This window comes from Natrix helvetica (assembly GCF_964273705.1).
Source record: "Natrix helvetica genome assembly, chromosome: 4".
NCBI lineage: Eukaryota > Metazoa > Chordata > Lepidosauria > Squamata > Natricidae > Natrix > Natrix helvetica.
Genome location: NC_138550.1, coordinates 143,870,944 through 143,895,008, shown reverse-complemented (window position 1 = coordinate 143,895,008; position 24,065 = coordinate 143,870,944). Strand labels below are relative to the sequence as shown.

General features: G+C 43.1%; 2 protein-coding genes across 3 annotated transcripts in view; both read right to left on the bottom strand.

The window, feature by feature from the left end:
* The window catches only part of CPQ (carboxypeptidase Q), a 638,038-nt gene that overhangs the window by 369,683 nt on the left and 244,290 nt on the right, over nt 1-24,065 (bottom strand). The window lies entirely within an intron of this gene.
* Nucleotides 1-24,065, bottom strand: part of PTDSS1 (phosphatidylserine synthase 1) — a 40,113-nt gene that overhangs the window by 10,444 nt on the left and 5,604 nt on the right. For both annotated transcript variants that reach the window (XM_081952156.1, XM_081952157.1), the window contains exons 3-9: nt 13,311-13,355; nt 11,502-11,626; nt 9,954-10,112; nt 7,892-8,043; nt 4,336-4,477; nt 2,372-2,484; nt 1,492-1,557 (exon numbers count right to left, since the gene is read on the bottom strand). In XM_081952156.1, coding sequence (XP_081808282.1) covers nt 1,492-1,557; nt 2,372-2,484; nt 4,336-4,477; nt 7,892-8,043; nt 9,954-10,112; nt 11,502-11,626; nt 13,311-13,355 — 802 coding nt within the window. The remainder of the gene's footprint in view (nt 1-1,491; nt 1,558-2,371; nt 2,485-4,335; nt 4,478-7,891; nt 8,044-9,953; nt 10,113-11,501; nt 11,627-13,310; nt 13,356-24,065) is intronic.

The following is a 24,065-nucleotide window of genomic DNA, read 5'->3' as shown; positions in this document are numbered from 1 at the left end:
CAGTATGGTTGAAATTCTGGCATAACTCGTAAGTACTTTACAGCAAATAACCACATCAAGATAGTGCCTCACTGGGAGATTACTATTATTGATTGTTTTATCACATACTATGAGCAGCCAAGAGCCTGCTAATTAGACTGCCTCAACTGTCAAAACATATTAATTTGGTCTAGCACAGTGTTGGCAACCCTTTTTGGCACAGAGTGCCGGAAACAGGAAGAGCAGCTGCCTGGTGTGCATGTATGCGCTGGGAAGATCTTCTGGTTTCCTGGTCTTCCAGTTTCTGGTGCACACATGCGCACATGAAGATCATGCACACTGGAAACTGCAAGATCATCTTCCCGGTGTGCGCATGCGCACCGGGAGGCTGCTCTTCCAGCTTCTGGCGCTCCCGCGTGCATGAAGACCAGCTGGAACCCAGAAGAGCAAGGGATGATGACTCGTGTCCCCAGAGACATGGCTCGTGTCCCCAGAGACATGGCCCAGCACATGTGCCATAGGTTCACCATCATGGGTTTAGCACCTCTCCATTCTTCATTATTTTAAAGTCATTGATACTATGATTCTAACAAAGATTCACTACAAAAAGCAAGAATATTCTTTGACGATGAATCTTTTTTCTTTCTATCTTTTTTTGTCAGAAAAATGAGTAATAGCTATTCTGAATATAATGACAAGAGGCACTGAGGGTAGATCAGAACAAAGCAAGTGATGACAGGAAAATGTTCCCAACTACCTCCAAGCCAGCTGAAGAAATCAGCATGTTTCTAGTGTAAAACAAGCTTTTCCAAAAGGCCGGAGCATGCTGAATCCTGCTATTTCTGTAACTTCATAATTTGAAAATCTTTTGAAAGGCTAACGTATTTAGATGGGTATTGTTTGCTTTCCTCTCTTGCATTTGCATGCAAGAAAGAGAATAGTGGTTTCAAACAATAGCCTGAAATAGATCGATATCACACAATTTAGCCCAAGCTAATGGTAAAGGTTCCCCTCGCACATATGTGCTAGTCGTTCCCGACTCTGGGGGGGCGTTTTCAACTCTGTTTCAAAGCTGAAGAGCCAGAACTGTCTGAAAACATCTCCGCGATCATGTGGCTGGCATGACTAAATGCCGAAGGCACATGGAACGCTGTTACGTTCTCACCAAAAGTAGTTCCTATTTTTCTACTTGCACTTTTTACATGCTTTCAAACTGATAGGTTGACAGAAGCTGAGACAAGTAACAGGCGCTCACTCCATTACGTGGCACTAGGGATTCGAACCGCCAAACTGCCGACCTTTCTGATCAACAAGCTCAGCATCTTAGTCACCGAGCCACTGCATCCCTTATAAATTACCATTAGTAGTTTATAAACTATGTTTTCCAAACTAGAATGACCAAGCTTACACACTATGCTAAGCCAAAATCATCTGGTGGCTTAAAACGATGCATGAACCCAGCCAGTAAGTCAGATAACCAGAATTTCAAGGATTCTACATTCAACAACTTACCCAAATACCCAGCACTGAGTTCCTACTCTTTTGCACTGTGTGTCTGTGAGATAAGCGTAGTACTGCCTGTAATAACAAAAGCATGATGTTTTAGGGAAATAGACAATGGCATATTAACTGAAAATTATTTAACTGGTTGCCTGTAAATAAATCTGTTTTACAGATAAAATTACGACTATTTTTTCAGTGATGGTTTAATAATAATTCTTTATTGTCAGTGCACAACATATGTATAATGAGATTGGTTGAGCTCCCTCAGATTTGAAATTACAGTCGCGCTGAACAAATGGCACTTATGCCTAGTCCTGAAGGGATGGCTTTTGCAGTGCTCCTGTGGTCACGTGATCAAATTTTGGGGGCTTGGTGGTGCACTGCAGAGACACTTCAACTCTCCCACACATCTCCTCCCATCTCTGCCCTTTTGTCCCGTACTGCAGCCAGCCACGACAGAGCTAAGTCCCTGCTGCTCTGCAGAACTATTAATGTTAGCCGCCAAATTAATAATTGTGCAACGCTGAAAATGTCTAGATAACATAACAATTGAGTTGTACATTAATAAGATCTTTTCAATTGCTACATTAGGAAAAAAATTACAAGCAAATTAATGAGACATTAGTAGCAAGAATCACGATTATATCAATCTTGGATTTTTTTATGACTTATCTCAACAGCAGTAGACTATAATCTGGTATACACTATACATACAGCAATTTTTCAATTGTATAATAACTGTCTCTTTATTTACATTGCAGTAGATCTCCTTGGCATTCTGGGTATGTATGCTAAACTATCATTAATGTTTTTTTCTGTAGCAGGTTTCCATCTCTACATGTGGTAGGTAAAGATTTACAATGATGAACATAAAACAGCCAAATATTACCTCACAGTTGGCGCTGTAATAATTCCAATGAAGAGAATCCTACACCAGCTTAAAGGGTGACTTGCTTGAAAAACAAATATATGTTTCAAGAAAAAGGTGTTCAACTCTGTCAACTAAAAAGAGAGCAAAATCAATATATTCCTCTGGACAAACAAGATAAGAATAGAACCATAGAACAAGTTTGACTTGTTCCGGAACATAACATATACTTAGATCAGGGGTGTCCAAACTTGGGAACTTTAAGACTTGTGGACTTCAACTCCCAGAATTCCCCAGCCAGACATACTCTATCTAATTTCTTTTTTAACTTTTGCAATATGTGTTTTTTTGAATGTTGTACGCCGCCCTGAGTCCTTTGGGAGAAGGGCGGCATATAAATCCAACAAACAAACAAGAGAGAGAGAGAGAGAGAGAGAGGGAGGGAGGGAGGGAGGGAGGGAGGGAGGGAGAGGGAGGGAGGGGGAGGGGGAGAGGGAGAGGGAGAGGGAGAGGGAGAGAGAGGGAGAGAGAGAGAGAGAGAGAGAGGGAGGGAGGGAGGGAGAGAGAGAGAGGGAGAGGGAGAGGGAGGGAGGGAGGGAGGGAGGGGGAGAGGGAGGGAGGGGGAGAGGGAGAGGGAGGGGGAGGGGGAGAGGGAGAGAGGGAGAGAGGGAGAGGGGGAGAGGGAGAGAGGGGAGAGGGAGAGAGAGGGAGGGAGGGAGGGAGGGGGAGAGGGAGGGAGGGAGGGGGAGAGGGAGGGAGGGGGAGAGGGAGAGGGAGGGAGAGAGGGAGAGAGGGAGAGAGAGGGAGGGAGGGAGGGAGAGGGAGGGAGAGAGAGAGAGAGAGAGAGAGAGAGAAATACAGTAGGTAGGTAGGGAGAGGGATAGAGAGAGAGAAATGAAGAGAGATAGAGAGAAATACAGTAGATAGGTAGGGGGAGAGAGAGGGGTTAGGTATGTTGGTTGGTAGAGAGATAGAGAGAGAAAAATAGAGAGAGAAATACAGTAGATAGGTAGGGGGAGAGAGAGAGTAGGTAGGTAGGTATATAAGTAGATGGGGGGGGGGAGAGAGAGAAATACGGTAGGTAGGTAGGTAGGTAGGTAGGTAGATGCTTTCAGGTGTATTTATCCATGTTCTGGAGAAGGAAATCGCTGACAACCTGAAGCACCTAAAACTCATCAACCACTCTAACTAAACAGCTTTCCGAAAGGGAATAAAAAAGGTTTTGCACTCTGCAAACCTCCCCAAAATGACCTGTTTTTCACGAAAACGGGCCCGATTTTTTTCAAATAAAAGGCATGAATAGCCTTGGGGGAGCTTGCAGAGTGCTCCTGGGGGATGGGGTGGGGGGAGAGCAAAAACGGCCCATTTTCTTTTGCAAAAACAGGCCTTTTTTTGTCCAAAGAAATGCATGCATAGCTTTATGGTGGCTTATAGAGTGCTGCTGGTGGCGGGGGTTGGGGGCAAAAACAGCCAATTTTTGCTCATTTCTACCCTCCCCAGCCCCCAGGAGCCTCTCTGAAAGCCTCCATAAGGGTATGCACGGCCATTTTGGTGACGGGGACGGGGCTTCAGGAGGCAAAAAATGCTGTATTCGGTGTATAAGAAGCACCCAGATTTTCAGCCTCTTTTTAGAGGAAAAAAGGTGTGTCTTATACTCCGAAAAATATGGTACTTAGCTGACCAAGTTAGCAAGTTATCTCACAAGCAGCTCATAATCTTATTATTTCTTTTGTAAATACCTTACCCTTTGTGTTTATCTGAAGAGAATTCTCAGGCTTGAATCATTCCTTATATGCACAACTATGGCACTCCTATTTTTAAACAAATATATGTATAGCTAACATTTCCCTGGAATTCAAGCCAGCAAAGGCTTGAATTACATAAATGACATTATTTCATTTGGTTATGGATTAATAAAACAAATATAATGCTGCTCCCCCACAAAACATAAACTAAGATGCCCTAAGTCTTCATTTGTATTTTACCTGCCATATGATCATGAAAAGGTATGTCCCAGCTACTCGTTGAAAGGAGGACGTGGGATCAAACCAGCGAACGTAGGTCCAGCTTGCTGGAGTGAACTGTAAAACAGCTCTCTTGATTTTACCTGTGGTGGTGTGAATGTCCCTAAAAGCAGATAAGGAGGAGATCAATGTTGCAGTTTTGCTTAACAATCATAATTCAAAAATGGTGTCATATATTGATATTGTTGCAGACTTAGGTCCTTTAATCCATTAAGCAAGCAGTTTTCTCAATAGAAATTTGCAATAAAATGCTCATTCACACAAAGGCTTTCCTCCCTAAATGTATCAAAGCTGAAAGAACCATTTTACTAAACAATACCATTTTTTAAAAACTGCTTTCGAAGAAAAGGATTTGAAAATTCTAGGCTTTCCCACACAATTTTTATCATTTGACAGATGTCCTTAGAATTAAGAATTAGAATTAAGGAGAAGTGAATAAAAAGTCAGTGATTATATCAATCTGAATGCTAGCATTTGCAGAAATTTCTATTTGCTTTTTATTTAAACAAACGGTTTCCAAGTACATTTTAAGGAGCTATATGTGATGTTCCATTTCTATTCTACAACAGCAACTTCCATTCCAGCCTCTTCCAATTCTATAGGACTGTGATGGAGAACCTATGGCACATAGGACCTAGCTACCTGCGGGATCGCATCCTGCCACATACATCCCTGCGGCCGATTCGCTCTCACAGGGAGGGACTCCTCCGGGTGCCGTCCACTAGGCAGTGCCAGCGGGCGACGCCCAGGAGTAGGGCCTTCTCTGTGATGGGCCCGACCCTCTGGAATGACCTCCCCCCCGATATTAGAATAACGACCGATCTCCGCTCCTTCCGTAAGAAACTTAAGACCCACCTGTTTAACTTAGCTGGCCTGGCCTAACTGTAGTTTGTGTGTCCCTCTAGCCTGTATTTTAAATTTTTTGGGGTAGATTTTTTAGGTTGTTTTAATTTTTAGCTATACTGTACAGCCTATCATTTAATCGGTTTTATGGGTATTTAAAAATATTTAAGTTTTGTATATTGTTTTATTTGTGGTCTGTACACCACCCCGAGTCCCTTTGGGGAGAGGGGGCGGTCTATAAATTCAATAAAATTAAATTAAATTAATGTGCCAGAGGTGGCACTCAGCGCCCTCTCTGATGGCACACGAACCGTCGCCCCGGTTCAGCTCCGACACGCAGACGTATGCATCTCTGCCGTGCATGCACGAGAATGGAGCACATGGGGGGGGTCGCACGTGCATTCGTGGGGGGCGTGGCATGTGTGTGCACACCCACACATGTGCAGTGTCACACAGGGTGCATGTGGGGGGGTTACACATGCATGTGGGGGGGCAGGGTACACGCATGAGGGCAGGGCGCATGCGTGGGGAGTGTATTGCATTTTGGGGATTCGGGCACACTTTGGCCACTCTGTCCGGAAAAGTTTAGCCATCACTGCTATAGGACTTTCCCGTCCTGCTTTCATATTCCTGATCCTGAAGATCTGGCATCCTCTGGAACAGCAACAGTGTGGCGGAAGGAAGTGGATTTTCCTCTAAATTACTAGGATAAGAAACTTAAAAAACATTCCTTCTTAATGTCTTTCACTGTACCTGGGACACAAATATAACTAAGGATATCCAGTATTAGTTTTGTACTTGTCACAATAGCATCCAGGGAAATTTCTCCCTCTTACTTCAAGCAGGACACAATCAATAATAAAACTTCAAACACTAATTTGAAAATCATTTTTCTGGCATTGTAGCAACTACAACATGAAATCAATTTTATTTCAAGCTCTATGGATTTACTGTTACATGGAGAAATGATTGTGTACGTAATTGAGAAGTATATCAAGAAAGACAGATATGTTCTTCTAATTCTATTGCCAGGATAAAATACATGAATTGTAACCAGAAAGGAAAATAGATAAAACAATTCCATATATATGGAAACCATTTTTTTTCAGACACAGCTCAGAAGATAGTACTATCACGTTTTTTTTAAATGCTCTTACACCAAATTCAACATGGAAAGAAGCAGGAAACATGGGAAACCATTTCCTAATTTCACCCTTCAATGGTATACTTAACAACAAGCAATATGAAACCATTCATTTTCATGCTCCAAGTCCTATTCCACAGAATTATCACAGTAGAAAGGACTTCGTTGAGACCAGTTATTGTTTGCCATTACCATCTCCTGCAATAATTTTTAATTTCTCAATGTAGCGGTAAGGCGTGCCTCATTCAACATCCAAGAAAGGAAACCCCCGACTCCATTTATTTAGAGAAAATTTTACTGGATATGAAATGAAAACTGCGAAAGTGAAGCAAGATCTGAGGCAAAAAAGCACGAACTTGTATATATCAAATGCTTACCCAAATCCCTCCCCCCCAGTTACCCCGGCCCACTGTCCAATCTCCAACCACAAGGGTGTCATGTGGGTTGCATCTTCAGGTGGCCTCATTCAGCTGGTATGCAGAGACGGTTGGCTTGACCAAACCCAAACATGAGCCTTCAGCATGCGCAGAAGATAGTGAGGACAAAACTCCCTCTTTCGAGATGTCTCAACCAGCATGCTTCCCTTTCCAAATACTATAAGCTCCCTCCCTCCCCGTTACTATGGCAGTCGATAGCGAGCAAGCGATATAGAGGCTGGCAGTAGCCTACTTTTCTAAGATGCTCCCGAGTCCCTTTGGGGAGAGGGAGCGGTTTATAAATCTAAATAAAGTTAAGTTAAGTTAAAGGTTGTCTCTCATCCAAGTTCTGTTCAGGTTTCATGTCTTATCTTTTACCAAGACCAGCCTCAATCAGCTAACTTCTAATAAATTTAAACTAATAACAAAAGTTCTTTTTTCAAAATTACTTAATTACTCATGCAAATGAATCTGTAGGTGACTCCATATGACTCTCAACACTCACTGATAGATATAACTGGAAAACTATTCCAAATTATAATTCCTAGCGCAAATACTTTCAAAGAACACAAATATGAGCTTAAACACATCTATTTAAGGGGCCTGTAATTAAATTATCCCTGTAATTGGCAACTTTCACTATACAGGTAGCCGGCTTACAACAGTTCGTTCAGTGACCATTTGAAGCTGCAACAGCATTGATAAAAGTGACTTATGACACTTTTTCACACTAATGACCATTGCAGCATCCCCATGGTCACATGATCAAAATTCCTACACTTGGCAGCTGGCCCATATTTATGATAGTTGCCGTGTCCTGGGGTCATGTGAAAACTTTTTGTGATCTTCTGACAAGCAAATTAATGGGGAAGCCAGAATCACTTAATAAAGTATGTTGCTCACTTAACAACTGCAATGATTCACTTAACAACTGTGGGAAGAAAAGTTGTAAAAGGGGGCAAGCTCGCATAAAAATGTCTCATTTAGCAACCTAAATTTTGGGCTCAGTTGTGGTCATAAATTGAGGACTACCTGTATTCCTATGAAACTCTGCAATATAATATCTCATTAAAACAACCTAATACCTATTTTTTAGATAGTACTTGAGACCTACTTGAAGCTTGCCCAGTGATAAGTCCTCATCTCCAACCAACGGCAAACCACCATGCCCAACCAGATGCCACCTCCGTTACATAATAGGATGTCCAAAATAACTTGATCCCACCAGCATTCAGCAAAATTCGGCAGCAGATGCATGAAGAACAGCTACAGAAGAGAGCAGAAGTTTTGATAAGAAATTCATTCTGATTCTTTTCAACATAAAGAAACAGATTTTGAAGACTTTAATACAATAAATGAATGTGGCTGAAGGCAAACCTATGATTTCAGAAATAAAGGAAGCTTTATTATATTTGAATTTTAAAGACCCACTACGTTCAAAAAAAGAAGACAACACTAATATATTGAGTGATGCATTGAGCTCCTGGTAGAGTCAACGGGTACAAAATAAAGTTAAAGATAATATGCATGCATGCATGCATGTATGTATGTGTGTATGTATATAGATATAATCGTCTTTATATATTTATACACACACACACATGAATGTGTGTATATATACACACACACACGTTTAGTCTTGCCATAAATTATTATATGGTAGTAATAGTTTATTTATTTAATGCCCTAAAGCAGCGGTTCTCAACCTGTGGGTCGGGACCCCTTTGGGGGTCGAACAACCCTTTCATAGGGGTCACCTAAGACCATCGGAAAACACATATTTTCGATGGTCTTAGGAACCGTGACACCAATTTGATGGTTGGGGGTCACCACAACATGAGGAACTGTATTAAAGGGTTGCGGCTTTGGGAAAATTGAGAACCACTGCTCTAAAGACAAACATATTGTATTTTGAACAGTGTTCTATCCTTTTATCCATTGGATGCCAGTAATTCACCATGGAAAAGGTTTGAAGGCTAGCATCTGTATAAACCTGGACTTAATTCAATTAATTTAATACGCAGATGGATAACATAGAATATAATACCGTCATAGCTAACTTCCTGTTTTAAGTCTCAATATGCTCTAGAAAGTAAGATTTTAACAAGCATTCCGAAGAAAATATTGGGCACTTGGGAAGGATGTGTCAGAAATCCTTATAATCGAAAGAACCACTGAGATTTTTTGAGACTTCTGTTGGATAAAACCATTTGGAGCTAGACTGTTGAGTTCAGGAATGAACCTGCTGATTTAGCTTTAGTGTGATCTATTGGACTACACCAAGGCCCTTTAGCATAGGGCTGCCCTTAAAGAATACTCAGATCTGCAGCTGAGCCAATTCTACAGAAAAGAATGATTTATTTGCCACATAAACTAGCTTTAGGAACTTCACATTTACGTCACATTACATGCGTAGGTATCATACGTGAATTTCTTTCCTTTATATAAAGGAAAAGGTGTGCACATTTTGCCACATCTGACTCAGGCTGCCAAACATCTATTCCTTCTAAAAGACAGGATAGATAATACAGATTTCACTCCAAAGATATCCCTTTTATCCCAAAGGTGCTTTTTCGTGCTTTTTTTTTTTTTTTGCATGTCTTGAGAATAACTGATGGTCGGAACCTGAAAGATCTCCTGTATGGAGAATTAGTGCAGGGAAAGCGCCCCAGAGGGAGACCACTGCTGCGATACAAGGATACCTGCAAGAGGGATCTAAAGGCCTTGGGAATGGACATTAACAGCTGGGAAACTTTGATCTCTGATCGTTCAGCTTGGAGGCTAAAGACGCAGCATGGCCTTCTCCAATTCGAAGAGACACTTGTTCGGCAGGTTGAGGCAAAGAGGCAGTCCCGGAACCAGCGAAATCTGAACCAGAATGTATCTGCCCTCAGTGTGGAAGGGATTACCACTCCCGAATTGCCCTTTTTAGCCCCACCAGATGCTGTTTCAGGACCTCTTTCCAGAGCACAATACCATAGTCCTTTGAGACTGAAGGATGCCAAAATGTTGCTTTTTCATATACTTTTTATTTCTGCAACACCACCACTGGGAAAGACTGGTCTACAGTCTCAGTTGCAATGCAGCTCTCGGGATTCTTTGGCACATCCAAGCATCAAGTCATGACAGGTGCCCCATGCATCCATCTTTTTTTCAGTGCCTATTACCCAACCTACCTCTGTCAGCTCCCATGTGATGCTAATAGTCCAACACAATCCATAGCTGCGAATCAACAAAGCCTTCATTGCCCAGCCCCAGAAATGTCCAAAAGCAAATATGTCAAAATGACTTAGGATTCGTTCCCAGGTAATAACATGGCAATTCACAGCATAATCCTGTTGATGATTACAGAGAAAGGATGTAGAGAAGAGAGACAAATAAGGCAGAAGACACTAAAATTTATTTTAGAATAATGTTAGATGAAATAGATAATATACTATTAAAATACATCCTTTTCTGTAGCTCAGCCTTGTTCAGAAGCTCAACTATGTATTACGATAACGTCAAGAACTATTAGACAAAACTGACTAAGTTGCCTCTTTATATAATATTAACTGACACATTTGCTCACAAAATAGAAACATGACTTTAAAAGAAAAAGTGTGAGGATTGATGTAAATAATTCTGGCTATGACTAATGAAATTCACACCAAGATAAACTAGAACCGTGATGGTGAACCTATGGGACATGTGCCCAAAGTGGCACGCAAAGCCATGTCACCCGGCACGCGCAGCCTTGCCTGTTTGTCTTCCGGGGTTCTGGTGCGCATGTGCGCGCAATGATTAGCTGTCCTTCACGCATGCGGCAATGTCAAAAACCAGTATGCGCATACATGCTGGCCAGCTGATTGTCAGGTGCACATGCGTGGCAGTGCTGAAAACCAGTGTGCGCATGTGCGCTAGAACCCAGAAGCTTCCGGAGTGCTGCCCTGACGAGCGCGCATACACGCACTATGTTTCCATGCAAGATTTTCGGCACTCGATGCTGAAAAGGTTCGCCATCACTGAACTAGAGTCTCAACCAAAAATAATTAATCTTATTCTTAGATAAGATTAAGTTGCAAGTCAACCCTGACAAGGCTAGGAGACTTTCCATCTTTGGTCCTGGATGGATAATGCTGCCCTGTTCAGAACTGGAAAGTCTTCTATCCAAAGACCTGCCGAGTACAAGATCCACTCTTGCGGATGGTCACACAACTTCTGAAGAGAATTCACCACTTTAGATGAGGCTTGACAGCTCATGCAGTCAGGAAGTTCCTCATAATTCTAGCCTGATCTTGCTTCCTTGTAGTTTTAATTCATGGGTTCTGGCTGCCCTTTGGGGAAATTAAGAATAATTCCTTCTTCTGTGCAACAACAATTCAGGTATTTCAAGACTGCTATCATTTCTCTTCCTTAGTCTTTTTGTTCTGTAAACTAAACGAACACAAAACCTCTAACCACTCCTCATAAGCCTTTGCACTTAGCCCTCCTCTGAATGCGATCCAATTGGGACTGTACTGTTTGAATGCTTCCAATGGAGTTTCACCAGGGCAGAGCACTGTAGAATAATTACTTTCTGTAATTGGGACTCCGTGTTCTTGTTAATTATCCCAAAATAGTATTTGTCTTTTTAGCAGCAACTTCAAACTGCTGGGTCATGTTTGTCTACTGCTGCTAAACTCACATGTTACTATGAAGATCAAGAAACCAAAATGTTCATTACAGACTATCAGTGTACCCACCATAATGTCTGCTTCTCTTGTTGCATATCGAAGGTTGGGATCCAACCAGTACATCACTGATTTCACTTGTTCAAAGTTAAGGAAGAGCAGGAATACCAGAAGCAGAAAATAAAGTACACTCAAACCTAAAAAACAATAATACTTTGGGTGAATGGCTATTTAATGTACCACATGCAGAAGTACTAGGCAAGCATACACAAGCAAAGTTCATCAAGGGGAAAAAAAGGTAAACATATTTTATTGCCTTAAGGCTCTTAAATTAAGCTTCTGTGTTTTTGTACCAGCTCTCAAGGTCACAGATTTTCTTTTCAATCTATGCGCAATGTGAAAAGAAAATAAGAAAGAAAATGGAGCATAGCAAAACATACAGAAGTATGAGTACTAAGAGAGAGAAAAAGAAAGAGGGAAAGAAAATATGAGGTACAAGGGAAGAAAGAAAAAGGCATTGACTTCTGACTCTTTTTAGCATAGTATAAGATAACATTAAAACTTCGACTTTTTAGTTTGACATATTAGTAAATAACTAGCCATTACTATAACAACAGATCTATCTAATTGGAAAAATCAAAGTCAAAGTTTCGTATTTTTTTTTTCATCACAAGCATAAAATCCAGAAGTGATATCCAAATAAAAAACATAAATATATTCTTGTCTTTGAATAGAACAATCAATTTAACCATTACTCCTATTTTTATTTTTATCTGTATTTTATACATTGATAAAGCAATAAAAGTTACATAAGGAAAAGAAGTATGAATACTACTCTGATTATTTGTATAGCTTACTCACAGTCCTCAACCACATGACAATCCTGCTAGGTTGCTACCCAACTAATCACCAAGGAGAAACTAGACAAGGTGAGAAGGATCAGATACAAATAGAAAGGCAAACATTTGGAAAGAAAGAAGTCAAGAGCTATAATCCAGCTGTAGCTGTTTCAATTTGCCTGAAGATTATGTTCTTTCAAAAGGAACTTGACACTCAACAGGTCAAGTCCTATTTTCCAATGTCCTTTGCAAAATTCTCACTGAAGTGGCAATAAATAAAAGGCTTCCACTGCCAACACTAATCTGGTATTGTGTCCATTCTCTTATTATTTCATGTCCAATGTTACTTTTTAAGAAATCCAACATGCTCACATATAGTGATGCTTAAAAGTTTGTGACTCCTTCTGAATTTGAATTTGACAAAATTGAAAGAACTAATAGCCAATAATGTTTAAGAACGATCTTAATTTAAAAAGACCAGTTATAATAAAATAACATCAATGTACAAATTAATCTCCATTGTTTTCAACCCTTGCTACTCTTGGAGCTGAGTTTTTATTTTAAAGATTGGGTCTATCGTGAACCGCTTTTAAACATTTTAGACTTTAAGAAGTTATGTTATGTTTCAGTGATTATATTGCATGCCATTCAGTGAACGTTCAGAAGAACTGAGTACAAATAAATTATTATTGTAATCTATAAAAAATATTTAATAGACATTACCATACAGAATATATGGTAAATACCATCACAGTTTGACCCTGCAAATTGAATTATGTGATGAATTATTCTAAAGCTTATTCCAAAAATTCTAACTGGTTTTATTTATTTATTAAACACATTTATATAGCCACCCAACTCACCCATTGGTGATTTCTTTTCTTAAGAACCTTAAGATTTTAAAGAGGGAAAACTTTCTCACAATTTCTGAATATTATAACATATCTCTGCAGTAACACGGAGAGCATAAAATATATTCTACTACAAAATGGATTGCTGAAAGAAGCTACCCAGAGATCTGTAACAATTGAAAATGACTTACCAAATACCATGCGCCATATTGCAGGGTGTGGACGGGTGAAAGGACCTATAAAAAGAAAAATGTGATTACTGAAAATGATCTGATGGTTAAGCATTGAAATAATATATCTTAACATTAAGGCTTATCCTCACAGCTTGATTGTCTTGGTGCAAAGACACATTTGGTGGAGATGTATGCTCATGACATCACTTCAATCTCATTTTCAGCCCATTGCTGAGTTACTCTAAGGCAGTGGTACTCAACCTGTGGGTCGGGACCCCTTTGGGGGTCGAACGACCCTTTCACAGGGGTCGCCTAAGACCATTGGAAAACACATATTTTCAAAAAAAAAGTACAGAAAACATAAAATAATTTTATGGTTGGGGGTCACCACAACATGAGGAACTGTATTAAAGAGTCGCGGCATTAGGAAGGTTGAGACCCACTGCCCTAAGGTTTTTGATCATTTTTATATAGCTGCCCATCTCACCAAAGGTGACTCTTGATGATACACAATACATAACACAGAAAATATTAAAAATAACAATTATAAATATAAAAATCATAGTAATAAGGATCCTAAGAACAAACCATAAGAAATGCCCCCCACCTCAACAATGGAGATACCCAGACAAATCTCTAGTTGTCTCCAAGATTCCATGGCAACAATCTAAGATGCCTAGGAGAGGAATCTATAGATGATAAGAGCTATGAACAATACATCTGTTCACCTACATCTGGCCAAACAATTGCTATGGGATCACTGCTTTCCTATCTTACTCAATTTCTGGTCACTGTATTCCTATTACCATTTCGTCTTGGTTGCACAGAAGTTGGACAGTAAAATCCCACCATATTTAGTGTTTCCAATCAGCTGTCATTTCTCCCTCTCCCCCTTTTCCAGGAGCAAATATATCAAGCATAGGAGAGCGGAAATAGCAGCCCAGATAACCAGGAACAGTTTTATAGGGAGAAAACCTCAAATCTGGAGTTAGGAAGCTCAGGGCTCCAAATCTTTCTGGATTTTCAAACATCTAGACAAATGCACAGATAGTTTCAATTATGGGGTGAGAAATTGGTATATCTGCCTTATGCCTTAAAGTGGTACATTTCCCTTGAAGATGTTTCTATTGGCTCTTGGCAGAAACCCATGCTGATTTTGAATGACTTAATATTTGACCTTGGTCTTCATCTCTGAAAACTCTTTATCACTCAAACTTTCATTTCTTCCAGAAGACTGGGAATTTGATATTCCAACAGGAAGAAAGTAAACAAATGAGTAGTTTCTCAGCATCAGCTCACTGCATTTCATAGACAATTTTTTTGGGGGGAGAGGGGGGATTCTGCATACAGTTAACACTGGGAATAGATCACTTACCACCAATTGCTTTCAGTGTCATGCACTAAAACTTTATGGATAATAATAGTGCCTAGCCTATTCCTGAGAATTAATAAAGACAGTGGCAGCAACACAATTTACGACGATACTCCTTCCTCATGACTCAAGGATGGAAGAAAATTATTATTAAAGCATATTAAAGCAGCTGGACAAGCCCTTAGTTTGAAACTAGGGAAAACCTTAATAGCATATAAGATTCCCACTAAAGTCATTAAAAACATTCCAAGGTTGCTAAGCATGTTCTCTGAACTTGTCAAAGACCTCTCAGAATTATTATGGTCACTAAATCCAAGACTTTTGGATCTTCAGAATTATTATTAACAAGTTAGATCTCATTCTCTTCCACAAATGAGGCAATTATCTGCAAAGAAGTGAATATTCATTGGAGAAGATTGAAATGCAGAAGAGATAATTATAGTAATATACTTAATGGTTGATCAGGCTAAACTATAAAAATAAACCTTACTAATGAAAAATCCATAACTATACTGAAGTCCATATGCATTGGTTGAGGTAAGACGTAAAGTAAAAGAATTCTACATATATATGTGAGCACCTAAATATATATCTACTATACATCTCAGTATGTTTCATACGAAATGACCATTGGCTTACCTGAAGGGTCGTTCTCTGTGCACTGCAGGAGTGTCCAAGCAAGGGTTAAATTCTGGCCCACTGCCCAAGGGCTGGATTGAAAATCTTTGGCCACACCCTCTGGCTCCTTTCATCCTCAGTTTTTCAATGAAGGCATGGTCCATCTGAGATGGATGTCCGTCAGGCAAAGCATCCTCACACGGAAAAGCAGGACATCCTGGAAATAATACCCGAGGGTGGGGTTGGACACTCCTGCAGTGCACCGAGAACGATCCTTCAGGTAAGCCAATGGTCATTCTTCGGTGCACTGCTTGGAGTGCCCAAGCAAGGGACATGCCCAAGCAAACTGTCACTAGGGCGGGTGCCTCCAATGAGGTCCACAATCCACATCAAGATTCAGCAGAAACCATTCCATTCCGGTTCCGGCGGCTGACGGCGACGGGCAGAGACTGCTCGCCCCGCGCATCCCCGGTGGGCTCCCCACCCCTTGGGGGGCACAGGACGCCCCGGAGAGGCGTTCTGCCGGAGGAGCAGCGCAGTGGGAGGACCCCTGCATTGGCGGCGGCCGTTGGGGGGCTCTCGCTTCGCTCCAGGCACTGAGGAGCGCAAAGGGGAGACGCGCTGAAGCGTCTTCGCTGTGAGGCTGTCCGGAAGAAAAAAAGAAACTTGAAGGATGCGGCGGCGATGCGGTGAGGTGTAGACTCCTTTCATACCTATCACCAACTTTAAAACTCGTCAGTTGTGTCTAATTGGAACTTTTGGCTAATTTGGAGAGGTGCGGCTGGAGGGGAGGGGGATTTCCCCCCCCCTCGGACAAGCGGCTAGAAACAAACCTGCTCGTAGCCCCAAGGGAAGGAGGAGGGGGAGAGCCAAACCAAAGAGGTCACACTCCAACTAAATGGATCTTCGGATTTAAACCTTTAGGCTTTAAGACAATGGGATCTGGAAGCCTTGGGAACTTTGAATTTTGAAAACTTTATTTGTTGCCTCAGTACCTGAAGTTGGCAGGGCAAGATGGCACACTTCCGTCGTCTTCATGAAAGGTGAACTTGACTCCACCTCTTAGCTTCAGGCTTCCGGTCTTTGTCTCCGTGTTATTTGGATAATTCTCTTGTGGATTGTTTGTTTTTGAACTTTCTGGAGTGAAAAACATCTGTTCACTGCCAGGGTGATTAGAGAGTTCCCTTGTGCCTGGTCTCTCTGCCCCCCGGACTCCCTTGGCTGCTCTACCACTCTGACTGATCCTTCTCTATACTGACTGGACTCTTTATTACCAACAATGACATCTAAAAGACCACCTCCTGGAAAGTCCGGCTTTGCTGCTTCTGCCCCGACATCTGCAACCTCAAGTCCGAGCATACAATCAACATTGACAGCCTTTAAACAAGTTAAAACTACGGACTTGGAGTTTCATCAAATGTTTCAGCAAATTTTACAGGGACAAGAGGAAATAAAGAAACAACTGAAAGAGATGAAAGAAGAAATTAGAGGGAACCAGGAAAAAATTAATAAGAACTCACAGAGACTGGATCTCTTGGAGCAGGGGGCGGCTGAGATGAGGGGGGGGTGGAGGGCGTGCAAAAGGGAAACAAAGAGCTTGACACCCAGCAAATGAAAATAGAGTTTGAGAGAATGTCCTTTTATCTTAGGTTTCAGAATGTGATGGAGACAGATGATGAAAACATTAGGGACATCATGACAACTATCTTGGCTGAGTATACCCAGAAAGAAAAACAACAGATGGGGTGGGAAATAGACCTGGTTTATAGAGTGAACTCCGCATATGCTAGAACACATAATGTCCCCAGGGAGGTACATATTAAATTTCTTAGGAAAAGCACAAGAGATGAAATTCTGAATACACAAAGGGGACAAGCTCTGATATACAAAGATAAGGAGATAACCATACTGAAACAGATCCCCAAGAAAGTGAGGGAGAAAAGAAAATATTATTCGCAATTGGCGAATAAATTATACAAGAAGGGGGTGTGGTTTCGTTGGTTGCTGCCTGAAGGTATGTTAATATTCTGGGAGGAGACAAGGGTCAGAATTAATACACCCATAGAGGCGCAGGCCTTTATGGAAAAAAATAAACTACTCCTAGAAAAACCAGAAGACATCCCAGTAGATGCACAAGACACGGGAGGGGCCGGAGCACTGCCAACAGGGGGAGATGGGGCGACATCAAGAAAGCTCAGATCACACAAATAAGTAAGAAAATCCACATGACACAAATTAATTGAAATTACTTATGAATTTACCACACTGACTATATGTTATTATGTAATATTTGAATGCTATGCAAATGTACACCATGAGTCTGGAGGGGGGGTATACCTACCGCAGTTTGCGGCTGCCACAATTTGTAACTTTCCCCATACCTTTTCCTTTTGTAAAACACCCAAAAACCAATAAAACTTTGTTTAAAAAAAAAAGATTCAGCAGAAACCACGCTCTGCAAGACACGTCTTCCGAAGGCCGCATCTGCAGGGGCGTATTTGTCCAACTTGTAGTGCCTAACAAATAAGGATGGCATCACCCAGATCGCGGTTTTGCAGATCTCCTCAATCGAGGCTTGGGTAGGTGGTAGTCGCTGCGCTTCGGGTTGAGTGCGCTGTCAGTCTGGGAGGTATAGACATACCCTGGTGTTCGTAGGCGAGGGGAATACAAGCCTTGAGCCAGTGACTGATGGTGGAAAATGAAACCTTTCGAAACATTAGGGCAGAGAACCGGTTGTTAAATTATTTGAATCCCACCACTGTCGCAACCAGAGTAGTTCAACTCTATTCTAACATTTGGAGGCAAAGTGGCAGAGCACAAAGATGGCCCATTTATATTTTTTATGTAAGCCTTAACCAATCAGCCCAAACGTTGTTTATCCCCGATATGTGTTCTGCTTTTATGGAACTTACATGACGCTCTGCCCACTGTCCAAGCTCATCCGCCTCCGCCATCAACGTGCTAGATCTGGAGCCGCCCTGGCGATTGATGTGCACTTTCGTCGCCACATTGTCCATCCGAACAAGCACATGATGCTCCTGCAGGTCTGATTGGAGCTTGCACAGAGCAAGGCCCTTAACTCCAGGCAGGTGATGTAGTGGGCAAGCTCGCTGGTGGACAACCTGCCCTGCACTACCTTGTTGCGGAGGTGAGCTCCCCATCCCAAGAGGCTGGCATCCGACGTGAGGATTACGCGCTCGGTTTCTCGGAACAACAAGCCCTTCATCAATGCTGGTGTTTGTCACCATCTGAGGGAGCACAGAACTTTCGGCGATGGGAGAATGCGGGCCCTGGAGTTGCTGACATTGGCTCTTTGCAATGGAAGGAGGAACCATTGCAAGTCTCTTGCGTGCAGCCTTGCCCAAGGAACAGTTGCCAGACAGGAAATCATCTTGCCCAGCAATTGCGACAGCAGGAGCATGGGAACGGTGGGGGACCGTTGAACCTGCCGTACCAGGTCTTGGAGGCTGCAAATCCGATCTGGAGACAGGGACACAAGGCATGACGAAGTGTCAGTCACCGCTCCCAAGTGTAACACTGTTGTGGAGGGAGTGAGATGACTCTTCTTGTGGTTGATGGAAAACCCGTGGTACTGCAGGGAGTCTATGGTGACTTTCAGGTCCCGCAGCATGCGTTTGGGACGACGATTGGATCAAAATGTCGTCCAGATAACATTGCAGACGAATGGGGCGCTTTCGGAGGTCCGCCACCACTGCGGCCAGTATCTTTGTGAAGATCCTTGGGGCCAAAGGGAAGGGCCCGATACTGGTCATGCCGGCCGGCATAATAAAACCGCAGGAATCGCCTGTCGGCCAGTCTTATCGGAACGTGGAGGTAGGCCTCCTATAAGTCGATGGAAATCATCAGATCTCCTGGTCGAAGGCTGCCCAGGATTGACTGGAGGGACTGTGTCTTGAACTTCTTGTAGTCAAGATGGTAGTTGACTTCTTCAAGTCCAAGATGGCCCTCCACCCTCCTGAGCTTTTTGGGACCAGGAAGGGAACAGAGTAGAACCCCCTCCTCTCCTGTTCCAGCGGAACTGGTTCTATGGCCCTTATTTCTGTCAGATGATGAATCTCTGTCTCCATGAGCCCCTTCTTGATGGCACACCTGGGGATGGGACAACAAATGAAATGACGGGGGGGAAATGAACTCTAGGGATAGACTGAGCCTCACTGTTTGCAGTACCCACGCACCTGAGGTGGTTGTTTCCCAACGATCTGCAAACAGTTGAAGCCGACCCCCTATAGGAGTGTGTGACTAATGGTCATTTGTTGTGGTGGAACGGCTTGTTAGGCGATCCGCCTCGAAATGGGCGTCTAGAGAAGGACTGGTGACGGGTCCTGTCCCTAAAAGGCTGCCTGTCCTGGTTACGTTCGGAGCCCTGGGCATAAGGGTGTTGGAAGGAGAAGGAATTGGAAGAAGAATTGGGTTGCGAATCAGCAGCTCGAAAGGACTGCTTCCGAAAGGAAGAGTTTCTGTGGTCCAGTTTACGAGAAACGGAAGGCATAACCTTCCACTTGTCCTTATTCTCAATAAGGACAGAATCTAAGGCATCCCCAAACAACTTGCTACCCTTGAAGGGAGCAGACACAAGAGAGGGTGGAGGGCCATCTTGGACTTGAAGAGAGCTTCCATTTAGCTCTCATGTCCGCGTTCGAATGGCAGAGCCCTAAGAGCCGGCGGGAGGAGGTGATGTTAGCGCCCATGGCTCTGGAAGCAAACTTTGCCACATTAAGAGATGCGACTGCAGTGTATTCGGCTGCCGCCATGATTTTGTTAACATCTTGGCAGAGCCTGGTATCCCCTTGGGGCATACGGGTGAGCAGTTGGCATAACCAGGCAATGGAAGCCCTGCTAAAGAAGGAGGCCGAGATGGAAGCCCTAATGGCCCACGCCGCATCCTGGTGGGTCTTATGACAGGCCCTTTCTGTTCTTTTATCTTCTGCCTTGAGCCTTTCCAAGAGATCTAGGGGAAGAATAGAATTAGAAGTCAGGGCCACCACCGGAGCGTCGACCTCCGGCAATTTGAGAAGATCTTCCATGCCAGACTCTACAGCATAAAGTCGCTTGTCATTACCCCCCGGGGTTGCCTAGGTCCCTGGCTGAACCCACTGATGTTGCACAACGTCCTTGAATAACTTGGGCGCAGGGACCAGGTCCTGAGCTTGGATGATCTCATCAAACAACCCCCCACTGGGGTCAGCAGGGTCTGTAGACTCCTGAGTGGGGGTCGCCTCCTGGTGAGTAATGACCTTTGACATATATAATATAGACTTAAATAAGGAAGGTTTGAACAGGCCTGTAAAGGCGGGCTTATCAGTTACTAGACCCTCATCCTCAGATAGATGTGGTTCAGCTAGATCCTCCCCCTCCGAGACTGATTCAGCACTAAACCATGGAGGGTGGAGGTAAGGAAGGTCTGGGAGTCTTAGACTTGCTCTTGTGGCCCTGGCCTGATTTTTCAGCACGTTCCTTAAGGCCCTGGGCAATGCCTTGGGATATCACGGAAGCAATCACCTCCCTCATTTCGCCTGAGAGAGATGGTCCCTGGTCATCCACTGGGCAGGTCCCCGCCCTGGAAGGAGAACTTGAGGCCGGCCTACAGGGCACAGGAAGAGGGGGAGAATCCTCCTCTTCATCCCCTACCCCACAGTCAAACAGATCTGCACCCCCACCTATAGAAGGGGAAGGGGACCAGGACCCTCCATATGATTGGTCTGAGGAGAACTCCTGTGGTCCCCCCCTGCAGGAGGATGGGGGAGGGGCAGGATGGGAAAGGCCCTGGCTCCCCAGAGACTGAGGTGGATCCTCACAATGGACTTCAGCCACCGTGGTGGTTTGCGTCTGCACCCTCTCAAATTGCTTCTCTAGGGCTTTCTGGTGCCTGGCATCCACTTTATCCTGTCCAGCCGACTCCTTCCTGGAGTAAGGACAGCTGCCAATTCCCCTGATAGCTTCCCTGGTCGTCCTGCCTGCCCTTCTGTTATAGGGCCTATCTACACCGGGGGAGGGCCCTTGTTCAGGAGCTTCGACAATGGAATCTGTGTCCATGCTGCCTGAGCTACCGACAGCCAAGCCTGAGGAGATCTTGGGCCTGGAGGCAGATGTGATTCCGCCCACGCGCTCGTAGAGACTGAGGCGCTGTGGTCAGGAGAAGGGGCGGGGGTCTGTTGGGCCGCAGGTAGAACTTGCTACTGGCAGGGGAAAAGGGCCGTGTAGGATGGCAGCTGCCAAGGGTTCCGAATGCCCAAGCACTTGCCTGAAACTGCTGCAGGGAGAAGGAGTGGGTCCGATGGGTCCTGGAGGTCCAGCAGCAATGGGCGGCAATTCAGCTTTTCGGTGGGAAAAAACCACCTCCAAAATGGCCACCGCCGCTTCCCAAGATGGCCGCGCCAAGTGAGAACATGCTCCGGCAGAGAAATGGCCACTCCTGGTCGATCCCTTGTTGCGCGGCCTCTGGAGACACTGGAAATACCTCCCAAATGCCAGACGGGCTGCCAAAGCTTCAGACAGTCCCACCGGTGAAGATCAGCTGGGCAGCGGCACCGCGGAGGTGATGAGCCACCCAGGAGGCTGAGAAGCGCGCCGCTCTGTCCGGAGCGAATCCGGCTTCTCAGGGCAAGGCAAACAAAGCTGTAGTAAGGAAGGCTAACTAACTGGAATAAAAAAGGAAGGTAAAACAATAAAAATCTAAGCTAAGGAAAATAGTGGTTGAACTTTTGTCAGCTAAGGCTGTTAAATATGTCCAATGGGCTTTGGACTGAATTGAAAAAACTGAGGATGGAAGGAGCCAGAGGGCGTGGCCATAGATTTTCAATCCAGTCCTTGGGCAGTGGGACAGAATTTAACCCTTGCTTGGACACTCCTAGCAGTACACTGGAGAAAATACATTTACATATATATAATCCCTAGGTAAGATTTCCGTTGTTAAAGAGATATGGTCAAATTTATCAATCTTATACTTGTCTCTATGCATGGCACATTAACCTTTTACAATCTGTTACTTTCCATATTTGTTTGGAATTTTATTTAGTTAATTTTTTTGCGAATTGCAATCCCAATCCATTTGGAGAATGCTAGGATACAAAAGGCTGTGCCATATTTTACTTTTGCAGCAGTCATTCACTCACATGCTTGTCAAAGTGATACTTTTTAAAAACAATGGTCAGATTTTGATGTTGCTGTATCAAGGCTATAACTTGACCAGTCTACTAATTTTGTCTTGGGAACTTCTTTAAAACTCAGCTATTAGTTGTACATTTAGTCCGCATGATGAAAGCTAAGGAACATCAGAAATAAAATTTATGTGACATCTGTAGGGCATATATTTTCTATTCCTACTCTGGTAGGTCTTTGGGTTTCCGGCATGCACATGTGCGCTGGCCAGCTGGTCTTTGTGCTGGTGCACCAGAAATCCAAAGAGCAGCTGGCCGGTGCATGCATGCACTGGAAATTAGAAAAGCAATTGGCAATGGCGCATGTGCCCACAGAGAGGACTCTGCGTGCCACGTGAAATCAATATCTTTTAGAATGTACGTGTGCCATACATTTGCCATCACGGATATAGACATAGGTTGGGCTAAGTGAAATTGGCCCAAACTCACCCAGCGAGCTTCTATAAGAGGGCAGGTGTGATTCTGAGTTTTCCTGATGCTAGTTACAAAGTTAGAGCTTGTTACCCAAAGCTCTAAAACTGCACTTTCTAAGCAGATTAGAACCTGCTAAGAACTAGGGAGAAAGAACAAACCACTACAAAGCAAAAACAATGAGGGCAGTTCTTTGCAAATTACTCAGCTATGACTCTCAGCAGGACCCAGAGAGCCTTTTGATGTGATCATAGCATTGTATACTAGCTGAGGATTGAAATCCTTAACATAATTTACTTAATGAACAAACAAACCTTTTAGACACATTGGCGATATACTGTGAGAAAACATAGGATTGCGCAGTAAAGGAAACAGCAATTTCATGCCAAGTTAATTTCATTATTACTTGTTCCCTTGAGTTTAGATGTCTATTTTCAAGTCATTTTTATTTCTCCTTAATTTGCTTTGTTCCAGTGATAGGAAGAGAAAACCAAGAGATCGGTGCTATTGACTGAAGGGCAAGAGAGTCAAAAGGACCAGGTAAACTCTCAATATACTGGACATCAGATATCCAACAGGCTATCAAATAGCAGGCACAAAGGCTGAATTTATATGGAAAACTATTCCACTTGGCTGCAGAACTGAAATCAATACCTTTTAGACATACCACCAAGATCAGACATAAATCTCGATTATGTGGCTCAAAGTAGATTAATTTAAATTTTGAAAGAGTTCTTGACCTACAAATACCCTGAACTGCTGAAAGAACACACCTACTTAGCTTTAGTGTCTTTCCTTTAGTTTTATTTATGCCTGCCATAATCAGGCATCTGGTTTTGCAACATATCCTTCAGAGGTCTCCTGTAAAAAAAAATAGTGTACAATTCCAACTAGACATGATTTAATGACTTATAATTTGAATAACAGCTAATGCTTCTATAAACCACAGCTATATCCTGAGGAAGTATTGCAAAGTGCTTATGCTGCAACTATACAATACAATACAATAGCAGAGTTGGAAGGGCCTTGGAGGTCTTCTAGTCCAACCCCCTGCCTAGGCACGAAACCCTATACCGTTTCAGACAAATGGCTATCCAACATCTTCTTAAAGACTTCCAGTGTTGGGGCATTCACAACTTCTGGAGGCAAGCTGTTCCATTGATTAACTGTCCTAACTGTCAGGAAATTTTTCCT